The sequence below is a fragment of the Opisthorchis viverrini genome (genome assembly GCF_000715545.1).
Source record: "Opisthorchis viverrini unplaced genomic scaffold opera_v5_29, whole genome shotgun sequence".
NCBI lineage: Eukaryota > Metazoa > Platyhelminthes > Trematoda > Opisthorchiida > Opisthorchiidae > Opisthorchis > Opisthorchis viverrini.
This window is the reverse complement of record NW_008751685.1, coordinates 897,840-917,002: the sequence shown is the minus strand read 5'-3', so window position 1 is coordinate 917,002 and position 19,163 is coordinate 897,840. Positions and strand designations below refer to the sequence as shown.

At 45.3% G+C, this 19,163-nt stretch overlaps 3 protein-coding genes across 3 annotated transcripts in view; 2 read left to right on the top strand and 1 right to left on the bottom strand.

The window, feature by feature from the left end:
• The window catches only part of T265_12996 (hypothetical protein), a gene marked incomplete at both ends in the record, with an annotated part of 34,337 nt that extends 16,302 nt beyond the window's left edge, over positions 1 to 18,035 (bottom strand). The window contains one exon of the mRNA XM_009166670.1: positions 17,668 to 18,035. Within this exon, the coding sequence (XP_009164934.1) occupies positions 17,668 to 18,033 (366 nt within the window). The remainder of the gene's footprint in view (positions 1 to 17,667) is intronic.
• T265_02390 (hypothetical protein) lies at positions 666 to 3,545 on the top strand (the record flags this gene model as incomplete). The annotated part of the gene is made up of 3 exons (XM_009166623.1): positions 666 to 754; positions 1,895 to 2,021; positions 3,513 to 3,545. 3 exons carry the CDS (start codon positions 666 to 668, stop codon positions 3,543 to 3,545), a joined length of 249 nt encoding a protein of 82 aa, XP_009164887.1.
• Positions 5,495 to 11,658, top strand: T265_02389 (hypothetical protein; the record flags this gene model as incomplete). The annotated part of the gene is made up of 2 exons (XM_009166622.1): positions 5,495 to 5,575; positions 11,353 to 11,658. 2 exons carry the CDS (start codon positions 5,495 to 5,497, stop codon positions 11,656 to 11,658), a joined length of 387 nt encoding a protein of 128 aa, XP_009164886.1.
• Positions 18,036 to 19,163: the final 1,128 nt, after the last annotated feature.

The following is a 19,163-nucleotide window of genomic DNA, read 5'->3' as shown; positions in this document are numbered from 1 at the left end:
TGTTGTTGAGCTTGCAGACCACAGGGGAAAGAGAAACTTTGTATACCTGTTGCAAGTTTGTGACAGAGAGCATGTACGATGAGAGTGATGTGTACTGAAGCAATCAATTTATTAGAGCATCCGAAACCCAATAGGGCCCATCGATGCTTGTTGAGGTCATGAACAAGACCGTAGTGACAGAACGAAGCATCGCCATTCATCACTTGGCCAGTCACTGTGTAAGCGGAGGACTGAGAGAAATGGAGAGAGAAAAACGATCTTCCAGATGTCTTTCGGTGTCTAGGGACCATGCAATCTGCTCAGAGTTATACAAGAGCAGTCGAAATGCGGGGGTTGGGGTCGAACCATGGACTTTCCGGTGGATAACTTCAAGCCTTAATTACTAAGCTATTTGGAGAGAAATAGAACTCGTAAAGAGAACAAGTTCCTCTTCGGTACAAGACATGCCGAAGGAGCAATGCGTTACCAGATCTTATGGAGGTTGTACGCTGACTGAGGAGAGTATGGAACAAAAACCAGAGCCATTGGGGATGAAAACACTCAGTATGGTCGGAGTGCAGATCTGCCAATAGCAAATCCGCTCGGTTGGAAAATGGCCAAACCTAGTGTCGGACAATCTACTGCATGCCGCGAACGCCATCCATGAGTGAGAGTTACGTCCTAGCATGGGTAAAACGAACCGGTTAAACCGAGGAGGATCGATAGCAGCAACTGACGGGGTGGAATTCAATCTGTTAGCCGTGGCGAGCAACGAGTAATTCGAATTCGCCGCAGCCAACGCAAAGAACACTGGCTTATCTCTTCACCGAAAAGTCCACAATTGCTAACAAAGTCCCGAATATGGTGGGCCTATAATTGAGTCTAGAAAAGAGGCAACGTCTGGGCGGTCAAATCCGCCAGTGTTTGCTGCGTTTCAAGCCTTAAATTAAGGCTAAATTAACCAAGGTCGTAGGGGCGTTCGCTAATAGGTACAACAAATTTGAGGGTTTTCCCGTTCGATAACTTGCGCTTCAGTGCATTCCATGGGAGATAATCGAACTGAATAAATTGTTGTGCGTTTGATACACTGTATGACGCGCGATATACTGGTCAAAAAAGTACATTATCATTATTATTATTTATACAGATGATGCATCAGGAAGACCACTACGTCACTAGATGAAAATGGAACCTGGAGTAGGCAACAAACAATCCATTGCTTGGAACGACGATTAATCACATTGGAAAAAGACAACGTTTGTGGTCATTAGGCTTGCATCCACTGGTCATCCGTTCAGCCTCGTACTCACCGCAAAGTGCTCAGGTCAAGGTTTTTGCTTTCTCGTTAGGTGTAGCTATCAATGGAGGAGGTCTGTGAGATCAGAAACGTGACGAGTTTGCGCACACAAGAGAATATTCCGGAAACTCCAAAACAAATCGGCTAATTCATTCCTCAGTAGAAAAAAAACATACCAAAGGTGTGTTCGCCTGACGCACTATTTTATCTAGGCAACTTCTACCGGAGGACATCCATAGGGTTAAATTTGGAGAAGCACACAATAGGCGAGCAGTTCTGTTTTGATGCGGCGGTTACAACGGCAAGACAGCGCCAAGCTGCAGTTCTGAACGCTGAGTCCTTTGGCATTACAATTACACGTCATTCATCTCGAGGGAGCTTGAGATAGCCAATAGCTTAGGGCATAAACTATGAGCCCAAAATTGTTTTTTTCGGTTGACTTCACTTCGCGACACATGATGTCGCGCAAGATACACACACTAAATCATCGAATCCCGCTATCTGTATCTATTTTGCCTCACCGCAACTGCTCGATTTGCATGCGATCAAGCAGCCCAAACAGGTAGAGCAAAGTGGGAGTGTCAAGACAATTAGTCGATATTCCCATACTACTTATAGGGGCCGAGAGATAGCTTTACACCAAGGTTCGCCCAATCATAATCTTGGCATCGGAGATTTGCTTCCCCGTCGACAGAGTCCACCGTCGCAGTGGGTACTGGAGTACGAAACAGAGGACCGCGTAGTGGTAAGTTTGCATTCCCGACAACTTAATTCACCGCATGACTGAGAGGCAACGGCCAGGTGTGTGAAAAGGTAGTTTATTTTTCGAATTCCACCAATAAAAACCAGTTGAACGGGTTTAAAACCTCCGTGATATGGAGGTTTTGTCTACACCGGTCGATTTCACCGGGACTCCTGTTTGATAAGCGTTCCAGGTGTCAGTTGACATCGTCAAGGAGAACCGGGACTGGATGAATCGAATCCATGCGTGTCCTCAAAGATGGGGGATCATTATGGAGCCCAGTATACACGTGTCTCACGTGCTAGCTCACTATGGTAACCTGACAAGGACATCTGACATGAGAAGTATGTGATGTTCTGTACAATATCACAAGCAATTTCTAGATCCCGTGAGTCAAGCCGTTCCTGTGTTCCCTTCTACATGTGCCTCAATGGAATCGGCCCGCACCCCTAATGCTTACATCCAACAGATAAAAAAACCTGTGAAAGTGTGAAAGTTCTCGAAATTATTGTTTACAGGTGCCATTTCATTGTTGTGGATAACTTTGCACCGTTCGAAACAGGATGTTGTTTTTCTCGCTATTTTGTTCGTTTTATGGCAGGTGCGTATAAAAATGTTTGTATATCGTGTTTTCCGAGAAATTTCGTGGGAATTAATTACATGGTTCAATGGTGGACTCACTCATCGTTTTTTTATTCTATCATCCTGGCGAAGGAGAAACAACTTTATGTTACCTCGGTTGACACGGCGGACCAATAACACATCATCATCATCATCATCAATGTCAGCTGTAATAACTGCGTACATGTCGTACAGTGGTTGTAGCTGCCACAATTTCGTTTACCGATTAGTTGGGTGTAGGTAGCTGCGCATTGGAGGTGGGAGCTGATAAATTGGTGCTCAAATACAGTAATGTCAGTGGACTGCTAAGTGCGGGAATTGGGAAGAGAGCCCTGCATTGGAGGCGATAGCTTGGATGCACGAGCACCATTGAGGACGCGACTGAACCACGCCTGACAATGTCTCTAACCATTGATGTGGCTCGTCTCTGTCATCTCTGTCACATAGACATAAATAAATATTGCTGTTTTCATGGTGAACAGAACCTTCTTTTTCTGGTTGTTTCGAAGCATCTGGGTTAGCTGCTCTCCTCAATACCAAGCCGCAAACTGCAACGAACGAGCTGGCAGAGGACCCTCTTCAAACATACGGTGGAATAAACTTCCTTTTTGAAGGGTCACCAGTTCAACAGCTTCCGTTGGTGTGTTTAAACTGGCCGCCGAGCTGAGATACTTGCACCTTTCAAGCTGTACTGACTTCAAGGTGTTTTCACCTTAAATCAAGAGACAAACAACCTAGTCTAACTTTCTATCCATTTGTGACATCTTCTGGTACTAGCTTATCCGAGGAGTTGAGTTCGAAATTTTGAAATGAATCTAATTCGTAGGAGAGTGCATCAACCGATAGTGAGTTATTCATTTTCCTTGTCTCCAGGATCCAGAACATTTACCACTCATCGAGAGGTGACGAACGCTGAGCAAGTGATTCTTTGCTGACTAAGCAACAGCAACCCTAGAGATTTTTCAACTTTATACGACGAGCTTTCTCAGGCCAGACCAAACGATCTGGACAGGCATTTAGAGGTCACATTCGCCCAACCTGAAACGCCCAAGCGAATTCACTATTCTACAAGGAGCAAGCCCGTCTTGTTTAATATGATGAACCGTGTTTTGTCCATTACCATTCTCTTAACGAGCACCATTTTGCGTGCCCAGTGGGTGCCCAGACAGTGAACGTGAAAAAGGCCACATTGTCGAAGTGAACCAATATGACGATTGAGAGGCCCCATGTACGTCGTTCGGGCAATCACGAACTCGACTGTATCTACTCAAGTCCCTATGCGCAGATGGGTGCATCTAATGAGAGCACGCCGATATGGAAAGGCACAGAAAACCAATGGTCAGTAGGCCAATGAAAAAATCGTGTCAAACTTCACAGTCAAAATAGTGTTTTTTATTCAACTTGGTCCAGAATCAGATGAATCCAAAAGGACATTCACTGAGGGGCTGTTGGAAGGGTGGAAACACAGTAACCTCTTCCAGAATATGACATGTGACGGCCTTAGGTAGGAATGTCGACTTGGAAGGTCACGGAAATACTTAGAAACCCGCGAGACCAATTTCTGCGCACGGATGTGTTATAAGCTACTCGTCAAACCCAGTCATATCGTGTGAGCGTACTGATACGCGTTCTGATCCGTAGGTCAGATTCGTCAACTTGACAAACGTCATCTGCACGAGGCGTTTTTAGCTTTGTGGTAACAAATCGCAAAATACCGAGAGCCGAGTAGATGAACGTCACACACCATCGAACAAACTGACTTAATGCTACCTCAATTAAAGCAATAAAAAACTGCAACTTACCGACGCTTTTCAAATTGGCCGAAACTGGCACGCAATGGCCTCCTTGTGACCCAAGTTGCTATCTTCAGGGCAAGAAAATGTCAACCGACCCTAACCGAGAGCAAATTGTTCGGGCATCGCTGCGGATATGTGCTCGCCCAAGTGTATCAAGCTATTTTTAGTCACATGGACCGGTCGTTGTCCGAAAACCCACAAAATACCACCCGTTCGCTGGCGCTAAACAACCGGTAGTTTGGTTTGCCGATGGTGGCATTCGCCAGCGGAATGATTGATGAGCATCCCTGTGGCGATCGGTATCGACAGTTTTGACAGAGTGAAGGATACACTACAGGGTGAGAAGTGAGTAGGCAGAGCTTCCAGGAAAGAACCGATCGAGTGAATGGTAGGCGCCATGTGAAATTTCAGAACATGGACGGCGCGCCACATCAGACTGGGTTGGGCTGTGGCACGCATCACCGTAATCCTCACATATAGCGGATGACCAACGAAGGCGGCTTCCAGCTTAGACTATTATCCTGTTCCCTGATGAAATTCTCTGCTTTGTCTCATCCAGTGCGGATACGGAAGTTTCATGAGGTTAATACAGCGAATAGAGTAGGTGTGTGATTGTGCAACAGTCAATCAGTGCCTCAGTATTGGCGACCGATAACGCGGCTGAATTATGTCAAAAAAGGTGTACAATAAGTCACCGGATTCACCATAAGTTGCGCGTTACGTTAAACCGTGGGTATTGTTAAAGGAATCCGAGTGAGGGCATTATGGACCAAGCCAAGCAGATCGTTCTATACTTCCTTAGCTATTTCACTTGTAACGGTCACAAGATATGAGCGTATGAGCGAAATGGGAATACACAATCCTACCCACTTGTACGAAAGCCTGGACAGAACAGGGAAAACTATTGTGCGCCTTCAGCCATTGGTGTTGGTACATCTGCGTACATCTGTGATCCATGTTTCGCGTCGGTACTGCTAACGCTTGTAGAAGGAATCTTGATGAGAGGTCCAAATTCTTCAGTTAGGTCGTGTTACAAACGCCCAACGAAGGTGTACCTCAATGGATCTTAAATGTCCTGAGGAATTGGTAGTGTTTGCACGTCCTGGCACAGCAGGCTTCACTCCAGTGGCGCACGCCAGGGTAAGGGACCAAACACTGATCTGGCAAGGCATTGATACTAAGGATTAAAAAGGTTTGTGTTTCTACTATCTAAATGTGCCTTGTCTGTATCATGATACCCTTTCTGTTCGTGTAAGAACCGGTAGGTCTCAGAAGTGGCTGAGCCAACCCAAGCAACCGCACACACATCAGGGATCTAGTGCAAAACTAAACTTGAGTGAATAACAGTGGATGATCCACCTTCGTCATAAGATTATGGCGTCGGGGTAAGTAAGCATCCGAACACAAGGTGGTCTAACTAAAATCGTTTATAATGTTTTAAGCGAAGAAGCTGGAGCCTCGCAGAGAGATCCGTCTGTATTTCAGCTGCAACCCGGTCGACATGGAAGTCCGGACATACTTTGTATTTCAAGTTATGAACAAGTCTGGTCATCGGAAATGGCATCCACTAGATGGGCTATGGAAGCCTTGGAAGAGAGGATAGAGCTGCATCACAGCATGCCTTGGGAAACTTCTGAAAACCTCACTCAGGTTGCCTCTTCGGAACATTCATCTGAAAATTAACCCAAGCAGTACAACAGCTGAGCAGTTCAGGCGCACCGTCCTCAAAATGAGCTAAAGCACAAGTAACTGATCGATACTGGGATTAGGTTTTCCGGCCTAGCGTAGTTGATTTTTTAGATCTAGCCCAGGAATCGAGGCCGCTTTGACTGGATCAGTTGAACTACACCAGTGACCGGCACCAAAACCCATGGACGCGTTTCGCTACAGCAACTGGTCGAAGAATGTGCCCTTCACCAATTGCGGCAACGTGTCAAGGTCGTACCCAGCTAACCTACCAAGCTAAACAGTGTTCTGACAGCCTGATAGGCTTCCATAAATACAAGTTATGGGATTCACACCATCAGATCTAAGCAAAAGGGTGAGGTAAAACTGAATGCCTCTATTCAAGCAACCACTATACTTGAAACCAATTAAGTTGCCGGGACCCGTGATTTTCACCCATAAAAATCAGCTGGTTGCAGGTTCTTATGTAACAGCGACGGAATTTTCAACCGGTAGCCCAAAAACCGTACCGGATTGATCTTCAGGTCAACACGAACCAGTCAAGACGCTTCGCTTCAGCCAATAACATTTTCAGTCTAATCCTTTACTACAGTTTTGTGAGTTTGATTCCCTTCGAACTAACTTTAGTCAAGTAGAACATAAGGTTGATGGAAACTCGGGAACTGCGCCTACCTGATGAGCCCCAAGAAGGGCGAAACCGGTCGTGGGCTGTCGAGGAGTTTTCAGCAACCTTGTGAGTAGTTTCCTTCATGAAAATAACTTCAGTCAACTTTGCCGTGGATTCTAATCAAACAGTTGTTCATTATAAGAGTTCCAAAGACGTTCATCGGATACTTCCTGTTCTTAGAGGTCTTTTCATCATTGCACGCTATCACGTAGTTGACAAGATTCTATGTTTGCTTGAATCATTCTCCCTCCCTCAAGAGAGCCAGCTGTATATGGGAGGTTACTAACAAAAAGTTAACTACTATCATTTGGAAACGAATGAAAAACACATTGTCCTGAAGTTGAGACAACTTCAGTTGAAAAGGATTCCAAAACTGCTGTATATATTGGGTTTCCGTGTGGTTAAGTTGTCCTCATATGCCGTTCAGGTACTTTCACCCCGTTGACAGAAAAAAAACCGACAAACTGAACCAAAGAGATCGTTAACGGCAATGCAGCAGCTGATTGACATGCTGATTACGGAACCCACGACAGAAACACGCTGGGATAAAGTGCACTGGAAACATGTGACCACCAATGTGAATAGATTTGGCTGGAACACTTCGGTAGCATCAAAAGGGCACGAAAATTGAGAAAGTCGAAAACCCACCCGTCAAGTCAAGTTATCCGGCGACTGTCGCTTATTAGTGAGATAAGAGCGGATATCATTTTCTGTATCTATCTAGAACCAGAATCAGATTACAGACCCGGTAAATCCATTAGGATGGGGAAGGACAAGAACAGTTGTGCGTGGGAGACCCTGTGCCTCAGAAGACTGTGAAGCCTACGCTTAAATCCCCGTGGTATGCCCACAGCGCTTGACTCAGCGGTTGCACAACACAGGCGTCCCCCTGTTCACCTTATACAACTGGCCGTTTACTAGTCCCTTTGGATAAAAAGCACGAAATGAGAAGTACACATGTGTGCCATTTGGTCCCTAAGACCTAATCATCCCAGCTGACTCAGGCTTATGACCCACGTATAAAGACTTGACAGACTGAAGCGGTTCGCACTACGTAAACAACGATGGGCTCCCCGTTGTAACAGGCTCGAATGATGTTCAAATGTTTGCAATCAACTTTCAAAGCTCGATGAACAAAGCTCATTGGTATCCCAATGCGCAATTAGGGGAATCCACGAAACTTTTGATATTTTGTACTGAGGACATGTTGGAAGAACACACAGTTCGCCTTGGAAAACATTTCTATTCCGTTTATTTCACGAGGACAGTCCTCCTTGACAGCACCTCAAAGTTACCGACTAAATGTCGCACAGAAACGGTCGATACGACATCCTGGTATCCCAGATGATGATGATGATTCCCATTTGGGAGGAAGGGGAACAGATTTCTTCCAAGTCAGACAATCTCCTGGATCTGTGTAGCGAATGTGAACGTGTTCGTTCAAAAAGACAGTGGAAGAAGAACAAGTCGGAAGAACCTGCGAGCGAAATGATTAAAAATTTGGCTATTGGAATCCAGGGAAGACCAGCCAAAATTTGAGTGGTTCTGAACGACAGTCCGAGAGCCGAAATGTCAACAAAGGCCCTATTCACGATAAGGGATATTCATCTGAAACGGTTAAAGCCTACTGGCATCATTAAACGACGGCGTTATCCAGTCCAGCGTACAACTTACTCCAATAACCACAGAATACGACATTCGCGTCTTACATATTGCGACACACCCTGTCAAGACATATTCATCCGAGAAGATTCGATAACAATGTTCTTCGAGATGTCCTTCCCCAGAAGGAAGTAGACGCACCTTTAGTTGTGATGGTCCTCAAATGACAAAAACGTCGTTTGACGTTTCGGCGAAATGAGACGTTTGGAAAGTGGACCTGATCCGACGCACCTCGGAGACCGTAACTAAGAGCATCAGGGTATGGGAACGAAAAACTGTGACATGCCTTCAGTGAATTGGTCGACTAAGATGTATAATTCCACAATAGTTCAAAGACTCACAAAAATGTGCAAACCATTAGTCTTTTCCTATAAGCGCTTGAGCAGGACATGCAGTTCGCTGGAGAATATCGCAGACCAACAACTTCAATGATTATTGATCGGCTGCTATTTTGTGTCTGTCCTATTTACTGATTACTCCAGACAATGATACAAACGATTGTTTTACCGCTATCTATCATGTGACAGGCGGCACCTTATTCTCCTGACTGGTTTGCAACAGCTCCACCTTTTCGTGTCTCCGGCAGTCAGAAACAAAGAATTAATGGATATATGGTTTTCGCTAGCCAATAATTGCTTTTTTATTACGGCTCCAGTGAAACTAAGAGGGAAGAGTAATCGGCCTAAGTAGAGTTGGCGACAGCTTCGATAAAAGATAGTTCCGTTTGACAATAGACTACTTTTCACTAAAAAAACCAAGCAACTATACAATGTGCCATTGGTGTAGATTACACGTTGCGCGGGTTTTCTCTATCTCAGCCCGGGCTTCAAAATTTGGGGATCTTGATTGGCGTCCAATCTATTTCAATGGGGATCACATCCTGCAAGTGACGTACTGACAAAAACAGGGAGCATTCTGCAGCTGTCTTATCTTTGTTGGAAATTATAAAAAAAACAAGCATCTCATGAATCATCAGCGGGATTCAAACTCTCAACCTTCCAGCTGGTGACTAAATCCTGTACTATTCAGTCATTGGTAATTGATTGAATGTAGGCAATCAGGCAATTCACACCACATAGTTATGTGTTACATAGACCTTCGAGTGAAGACTTCTCAGATGGGAAATGGAGGCGACTTGGTGCGGCGTCATCCTCAATAAGAAAAGCAATCGTGGCATGCTGAATATGGCAAGATTTTGAGATTTTCTATCTAACTGCGATTCAATCGCAGTTTTAATAAGCTAATGACGGGTGGATGGTATGAAGCTTAGTCATCGAAATGAAAGTGGTGGGCTAGAATCCTGCGACCAGGATTAAGATGCTGTACAATGATAAAAACCCGACCAAACTTTCAAAATGTCCTGATACTGCAAACAAGCACCACAGGGTGCATGTTCGATGAATACTCTCATTTGCACACGAATTTGCTTTTGACAGAAGACTCGGTCGAATCGCTCGTTTATAATCGTCTCCTTAGGAGTAGTATGCTACTAGGCGCATATTAGTGGTTTGCTTAAAAACGAACCTGGTAACACTAGAAGGTGGGTTGCAAACTCGGCACTAAACCACAGTGTGAATATACCAGATCATGATACAAAGGTTTTTTTTTATGTACCATGAGCTTATGTCGCGTCGCGACGGAGAGTTCAGCTACTGTCAGGAAAAAACTGCCGTGAATAATCTGAGGATTCATATAACATTGGTTCCAATGCTCTCGGGTGCAACTTGAGAAAACCAAGTGAGACACTCTAGAGAAGTCAGTTTAGACCCTCAAACCCATTATCTGCTCATAAATTCTAGCTCCTCCTCTGGTAATCGCAAAAACATGAACGGATAAAAAGAAACACCTTTGTAGATTCCAAAACGTCTGTAGAAAAGAAATGTAGAAAAAAACATCGTTGAAGCTTGGTGGGACCTATGACCGTTTAGTGTTTTTCCGGCAGGCCAGATTTCTATGTTCACAGTGGAAATTAAAGGCCGTCAATATTTCAAACATTTCCCTGGGAAACTATTCAAGCAAATGCACATCCAGCTCACTTCAGTCAAGGGGTAATTATGAAATTCATTTGTTTTACGCACTCTAATCTCACTGGGCAGACCACTTTTGTTCGAAAAAATGTCTTGGAGTGAGGTAATTAGCAACATGTGGTTTACACAGCTCCCACAAATTTTTGCGTCATACGGACAGTGCTAAAATCAAGTCTGAAACACATGCAGAAACGGGTTATTAGTGACTTCAATTAGGCATGACCACAATCAGGTGCTGCATGCACCTGGTATCGGAAGAACCTTGCTCCGGTTGAACAGGTCATAAACAATTCAACGTAAGCAATTCCTGGAAAATCGGTTAGTTAATCGTACAAGCGACGATACCTGGAGATGCAATTCTTGTCCATCGATGCTATTATGCGCCTATAAGAAAATCACCTGTGTTCTTCAATGACTAGAGGAGATCGGAGGCATATCATACATTTTTTGAATGTCCTTCACGTGAAGACATAATGGGATGATATCCAAAGTGAGGATTAGCTGGTACTCTTCAGAATAATCGTAAATCAAACAACTGTATGTCGCCCACATGCCAGTCCAGGCAAACTGCTGAGATGGAAACAATATTTCAAAAGGCTTTGAATCACTGCAGCTGTAGTGCCAAAAATGAGGTCGATGCACACTGAAAATTTACTGTAGAGTTTATCCATCCGTTACGTACAAAAATTGGTCAGCTCTTAAAATCACTATAACGTTTCCTTCTCATGAAAATAAGCAGAAGTATCGTTATAACGACGGTGCACTGCTGCAGAGCAGAAGTCCGTCCGTAAATAGAGTCGTGAAGAGTTAACTTGGGCTAAACGAGAAGTGCGAGATGGCCCAAGTGGTTAGAACGCCAATTTACCGACCGGAAGGTCCGTGGTTCGAATCCGACCTCCGGCACTCGACTTCCCCTGTCTAGGCTTGGACAAACTGGTAGTATCCCAGCCCTCGTGCTTCCTCCGGATGGCATGGCAGCTAGGCACCGAAAGGGTGTTACAGCAGAACGATTTATTTATAAACAAGAAGTGCGAGATAGCTTAGGGGTGAACCGAAAAGTATGTGGTTCGAACCCAATTCCGTCAACCACTGCTGTCTCAGCTTGGGCAACCTGGCAGTATTTCAGCCTTCGCCCTTCTTTTGGGGTGCTTGATGGCTCAAAACCGAAGGGATTATTATGAAGTCATTTTTAAAAATAAGTGAAAACAAAAGTGAACCGTTATTGCCCGGGGTGCACTAGATCGTTTACTATAAGCCGAGGTAAGTACAGTCCAACAGATTTGAAGGTAGATGACTTAAAGTTGGGAGCATCTTCTCGACACCTCACTCTGTCTAACCCTACGGATTAGTGATTATAAAACTCCTGAAATGATCCGACGGAAATCTTAAAGTGTTGTGACAGAAATTTCGGGACAGCTAGACACCATATTGAGCTGTTCTTAGGCATGCTCAACTGTCCTCCAATCAAAGTCGAGTTAGCCTTACATTCTCACCGAGAGACTTTTGGAGGATTTTAACGAAATATTTCGACTTTCTGACATGCAAATGATTGTTTCACTTTCGAGGCTCGATACATTTCACAAACTCAGATAATATCGCTCTTGTGTATTTTATTCCCCAGACATACACACACACACATCTGCCATTGTCTTTCTCTTTGAACGCGAAACAAAAGCGCGTTCCACACCACTGTGGACTATTGTGCTCGATCACGTGATCCAACGACGCATAATACAGGAAGATGAGCAGCTCACGCAGCTGTCTCCCGAATAATTTGTGGTGGTTCGTCAATCCCAAACAACACCGGGGGAAGAATAATGTCGTGTTCTTATTCAAACAACAACGGTGATGAGTCTGGGTGCGTTGTCTGATGAATATCAGACACAAACAATGGAATTTTGCAAACTGCGTGATCTGTAACGAACTCCAGGACATTCAACCTTCTTCTCCTTTCCATTTCAATGCATGGCAGTCGGTAAAAGTCAGATAAGTAGAAGCGTGTCAGAGCGAATCAGTAATAATCCGAAAAATGAGAGCAGGGGCGCCCGATGCGATTGCTTGTCGCCATCAGCATAGAATTCGGACAGTGTCAACATGACGCCTGGTATTAAGGGCAGTCGATGATGTTACGGTGTTTCGGCTGAAAGAAACTCGTGACCCCATTCAAAGCTATTCCACTAATGGGTTTCACTTGTGGCATGCTCTAAACGTCCCCAAGCTCAACCGCGTCCAACCGAAACAAGCAGCAAAAATAGTGTTAAGAAGGGGAGCGACCTCAAAGTGCTGAGCCAATTGAGCTAAGGTCTATGATACGTTCTGACACAAACGTTACCTTAACTGCCTCGGATTTTATGGAGCTGACAGTGGGCGAAAAAAACGTTCCTCACCGATTACGGGAGATGAAATCAACCGTCAATTTCTGTCCATCCCCGAAAAGATGCCAACGAGGTGGAAGAAATTCGGGTAGCAATGAGAGGCAAGAGTATCTGGAGCAAAGGATGCATGTGACCAACATATTTTAGAATGTAACCATGTAAAATAACCTCGGGATGACCAAGTTGTACTATTTCCGCGCACGTGAGTAACTTATGGCAAACGAAGGATAGGCTGCCGAGTTCCAAAAATAACCTCGGTAAGTTTGACTGCACGGCAAAAAAAAGCTAGCAGTAAAGCAACCAAAAGTCAACAGGCACGGAAAGGGAAGGTGCAACGGACTTCCACACTCAGTTTTATAAATCAGTGTCAATTGAACCAGGTCAAAATATAAGTAGTGTACGAACAACCAGGATTTCTAGTAGGTGCCACTGGGATTATACCGGGTGTCTCATCATGGTTGGAGTGGGCGTTGGGGGATCCAAATGGCTAAGCCCGACCGAATATTCTTCCCGAAAAATCTTAGAAAACCACCTATTTAGGTGGTATAGTCTGGTAAAATGTTCGGTTTTATTGTTGTAGATGGAGTTTCCATCGATGTGAGAGACGGGGCTGTGTCTGTCGGATACGCATACTACCGATTGTCTTTCTAGAGATGTTGGCCAAACACACCAGAAAGGTAGTTTCCGAAATGACATAAAGGATTGCATAAGTAGGGAGCAGCTTCTCTGGCGACGATACAACCCAACCATTCTTCTTAGAAGAACGAGTCCACTGTGTATTTGTCAGATTAGTATTTTCCTATAGGTGAGAATACTAGCTCAGTTTGTTCGGAAATTGGGTAGGCGATGGCTTTGATGTACGAGCGTTTGCTAACTTGAGACACCTATGGCGTCAGAATGGTTTATCCCTTAATCTGAAGGGACGTGTGTATCAGGCTACAGTACGGGCTGTTTTGTTGTATGGCCGTGTGACTTGGCCTATTCGAGCAGCGGAACTGAGACGCCTTCAGGTGCTTGACAATCGTTGTCTCAGAACCATAGCTTGGGTGAGTTGGTGCCAGCGAATCCGTACAATTAGAAACGAGTCTTCGGCTGTGCAACAGGTACTTCCATTAAAATGTATCCAGCACCAGAAGCTGCGTTGGTTGGGACATGTGTTACGTATGCCGAACCATCGTTTGCCGAAGAGAGTGCTGTTTTCCATGCCCAACTCAGAGTGGCGTAAACAGAGGGGTGGCCAACCCATGACCTGGCAGAGGAGTATGAAGGAGATCACGAAACGTTTGGGTGCTGTCGGTGCTACTCACCTTCCAGGGTGGGAACCGCGTGATCCTCACTGTGCCTGGTTGGAGACACTACAAGATGTGGCTGCCAACCGATGTCAGTGGCGTTCTTGTTGTCAGTTTCTACGCAGATCGCCTGAGTGAGTGTCTGGAGGTATAGGCACCTCGGAATGATTGTGTTAAGCTAGCACTAAGTCCCTTCCCCGTCCACCTTTACTCTTTTCTTTACAATAAGGCTTTCAAATAAATCATGGTTGTACGGCAGTGAAGCATCAGTGTTGAACACTGATGTCATGCTTTCGATGGTGATGATGATGACGAGCGCCACTGACTGCGCGATTGGGTTGTTCCCGCCAATGTCAATAACCACTGGTGATTTAAGTCCCTGGGTCCCCATCTTGGGATGCGGCAGTTGCCCACGTTTGGCTTTCGCTGTTTATGGAGCATTTCGCGGTTTTTTTTACGGTAACATGTAAGCAATTCAGAAGTGCGGTGTCACATCCTACCTGACGGTAAAGACTAGAAAGTATGTCATGAGATTCATGTTAACAGGTTTCGATAGATCATTACGTCCTGAGAGGAAAACTGCACCGACTAGTTAGACGAGTACCGTGTGGTTGGCCCAAATGTAACTGAAAGTGACGTCGATCAGCCTGTCTTCAGTTGTATGCACTGTACTCCCTGCCTAGGCTAAAAAAAAGGTATTAAGCGGTAGCAGTAGTAAGCACTGCAGTTGTCCATATCACTTGCTGTCATACTTCCTACGCCATGTGTGCAGTATAGCGGGATTCGACTGAGTGTTAGTATCGGTTCTTCGTTGCCTTTAATGGACATGAACGACAGTTAGTATCCATCATCTAGTGTTTGACCTTGGAACTCGATCAGGTCTAGGTCAACAATAGTTCTTTCTTTCAGCTGTAGCACCCTTTCGACGCCTAACTGCCATGCCACCAGAAGAAAGCATGAGGATTGGGATACTGCCAGGTTACCCAAGCCTAGACACAAGAAGTTGAGAGACAGAGGTCAGGTTCGAACCACGGACCTTTCGGTCAGCAAATTCGCGCCCTAACCACCTGCTCGTCTCGCCCCCATCAAGAGCAGTACAACTCAGGAGATATGCCAATATATAGAGAGCTGTTACTAACTCCCTGGAACAAACCATACTGACTCGATCAAACAGAACCTACATTATTCACTACACTTCACCATTCACACCAGAGTGGACAGCAGATTTTTACCAAACTTCGAACATACAACTGGTTCCATGCCTCATTTGACTGATTCACTGGAGGGTTCCACTGAAGACACATTCTTCCAAGTCACAGGTTTTGAAACATGCAGGAGCCTGACCATTCTATACCCCAACCAACTGTTCTAAACTAGGTTGCTGGTGTGGGGTAGCTGCAACTTACCATTTCTAAGGATATATAGCAGCGACATTGGCGAGCGTGAAAGCCGTACTATTTGATTATCCGTGCGAACGTTTGTAGTGCTGCTCAGCTGAGCCGTTGGAGCGTTGAGTGCACGAGCTATGTTACTGTCATAATTGACAAGCCGATGTCTAAGCATGGTTCAGTGAACGAGTGCTCACACTATGCAACCTGAAAAGGTAATGGTTGAGACTAGGTCTAATTGAGTACCGTAGTTGGGCTCCATCGACTGACTGACCTAGCTGTCACGGCTGAGCAATGCTGGGAAATCAGCGTCTAGTGCTCTCACATGTAATCACGTAGACGAATACACCTTGCCTTTATCCGTTTGGCGTTTTGCAAATACATGAACTCAAATGGATAGGTTCAAGCAAGAGTCGCGAAGAGGAAGCATTCAACAAACCGGTTTGGTACGATCGATTAAAACACGTGACGAGTATGCTTTTGCAATGGTGCAAGTTATGTAAAAACAAAAACGGCTCAGACGGTGAAGTAAATGGACGGGCATATGTTCATATCCGTCCAACCAATGGTGAACAGCCCCCTACACATTTTGGGGAATAATCGTATTCCCTAAATCTTTGGCAAAATAACGCGTTTCATTCTGATTCGGATCTGGACAAGTGTCGAATAGTGAACGAGCCAACTCTATGTGTACCATGTATCGGCTGGACTGGGCTAGTTGGACAAACTTGACACGTACATGCAAACCTAGTGGTCTTCCTCTAGGAACGACATGATCTGGAATGTTACCAGAAAAAGAACAGTTCAAGTCACAGGGGGATTGCTTCTAGCTGGTTTTCGGTGGGAAACGGCAATACCCTAAATTCTGAGCTTTCTAATGCTAAAAAGGTCATGACAAATTGCGGATTCAATGATTCCGGTAGCTGGGCAAATCATTCACATCATTCTGATTCACAGAAATGTGGGAGATCTGGCAACATTTGCATTTCCTTCGTAACTGTAACACCAAGGGATGCTGACGACTGCCGTAAGCGTCAGTCTTAGGGGATATAGATAACCCGCGGAACAAGGAACGCCCGGATACATGCACGCCCTGTGAAAGGATGCGAAAAGCAAAATTGAGTACACAGAAAATTTGGTACCAGACTGCAATTCGAAGGTCGACAAGACCGGACCGTGACGGAATAACAACCGGTTGACGACCTAGGAGAAGCACATCCTATTCAACAACGGTACACTCAAACAGATTTTCAGGGTCAAGCGAACTCTTTTTATTTCTTCAGAAAGTACCCCCATTCTCGGAGAAAAGTTGTTACTCAATGTACAGGACCGACCAGCATAGTGTTCCAACAGTCAAACTGTTTTATTCCTATGTGGCTATTCTCGACTTGGAAACTCAGAGAACCAGATACTCTGCACTTCGAAGGATGTGGGCTTTCCGTTTCGTTAGACCAAATGCGCGGCTTCATCTGAGGTAGCAATGCATCAAAAACGTGCTCAGAAGAGCAAAACGATCAATGGTCTGCATCCAACTCTAATTCACGCCTTTGCCGCTATTCTAACTTTGAAGAACTGATTAAAAATGAGCACAGCTTGGTATGCAAGTTAAATTCCTTTTGCTGAAGGGCGGTCAACGGCCAAACCGTACCTAGAGCAAATACTGGAAGCTCAAGGGTTCCCAGTTGTCCGGTCAGATAACGGCACATACGTATTCCAGTGAGATGCCTTTGAATGTTCAGCAACGTGCCTTGAGCCGGCGGCTTTGTGAAGCTGAAAATCGTGATCCGTATCAGAAACAGACAATCTAGGACCTAAATCTGCGAGACCAAAGATTACATACGGAGGTCGTTGCTGAAATCAGAATTGTGTCTCATTTAGTCGCATTCGCGACGAAATCCTGTCTGTTAATACCTACAGATGAAAACAAACGCGAGAGGTTAACTGTACTGTCTGAAGACAAAAACACGTCTGCACTGATGCCGGTGTGCATTGAGCGAACCTACGCATCAGGAGAGTCAAGCAGGTTGGTTGTGGCCCCACAACTGCCACAGCTGGTGCGAATTCCCCGTGTCATGCTCGGCACTCGAGGACAACAACAGCAACAACAAAATGCATGAACGCAACGAAGACAGACTCACAGTTTGCGGTGCTTTCTCGTCCGCCGCTCTAGCCGAGGGGTCGGTGTTGTCAGTCGGATGGACTGAAGCGTTGACAGGAGACGTCATATCTGACGACACGGTTGTCATGAGAGATACACGTTCGGTTGAACTACAGCTTGTGGAGGACTGAGGCTTGGATGAGAAAGGCGCACAACGGAGCCGTGGCAAAAGATTGGATGACTTAGCAGGTGGCAGACACGTGGAAGGCGATAGGGGATTTTTCTGCTGAGGACTGGTTCGCCAACCACTCAGGCAAAACAGTCGGCTTGCAACGTGGATAAGGTTGAGAGGACACTGACGAATTCCACCCTTGTCATCCGAATGGTGTCCAAAGTGACCCGTGTGACCTGTGTGGGAAAACAATTGAAAACGATACGCAAGGTGAGGTCTGAAGTTGGTGCAGAAAGAAGTCGAAAAGAATGGCGGGTGCGTTTGTTTGCTTGTTCGAAACTTCCCCAATGCCAAAATAAATCAGTGGGTCTATTGTCTTTTCAAAAAACCAAGTTGTGAGAAAAGAAGAGCGATCGAAACTCTCGAAATACTAATCCGCAGTTTGCAGAATCCGAGCATTCCGTAGTGCTATTCTCAACAGTGATTGCTTCACTCTCCAAGGGCAACCTTTCGACGGGACTGGGAAAGACGAAACAACTTCACCTAAACATTTAATAACTGTGAAGTGCGAAATGCATCTGTATTGAAGAACAAACCAAAGCTGATAGGGACGGTTGTAAACTCTGTTCATCTGATGGGTGCAGCAGCTAGACATCTGGTCGATTGGGGATAGTGAAAAAAATCACCCATTCCACACTTATCAGCTACTCACAAGAACCATTTCAGCGCCCTCACGGTCAGTGGGAACTGGACAACTTATATCCGAGGAATGCCAGAGGACGGATAAAGGGAGGGTTGCAGATGGAAGAGCCACAATCTCAATATCAAGTGCTGAACCATTCGATGATGTGATGCCTCACCAGACTTTTGCAATCCAGTGAACAAGTCACATTCCGAAAAACACGGTTAACCTCTGCTCCGTACAATAGCCTAAACCAATGGGGTTGACAACAATGTACAGATTTCATTTACTGTGTTGGCTTTGTAAGCCTTGATAGCCGAGATTCCGGACTCCACGGCGCATCCACAATAGCGTGTTGGATTAGGAATCTGACACATGTTGAGCCTAACTAGAGGACAGCACACTACCTTTATGTCAGCTATTGTCATGGGAACAGGGGAATGAACCAGATTGTTTTCACATTACGAGTCACTAGGCACGACAGCTTGCGTATGACCGGGGGATGCTGGTATTCAAAGCGAAGCAAACTCTACTGCTGGCTGTACTTGACTTGGTAATTGATAATTGACTTGCAAACGTTCCGTCACCATACGAGGGGACACCATCAGTGCGCAGTGATCAACAACCAATAAACTCACCCGAGCTACCAATATTTAGACACATTACCAAAGTCTACGAACAC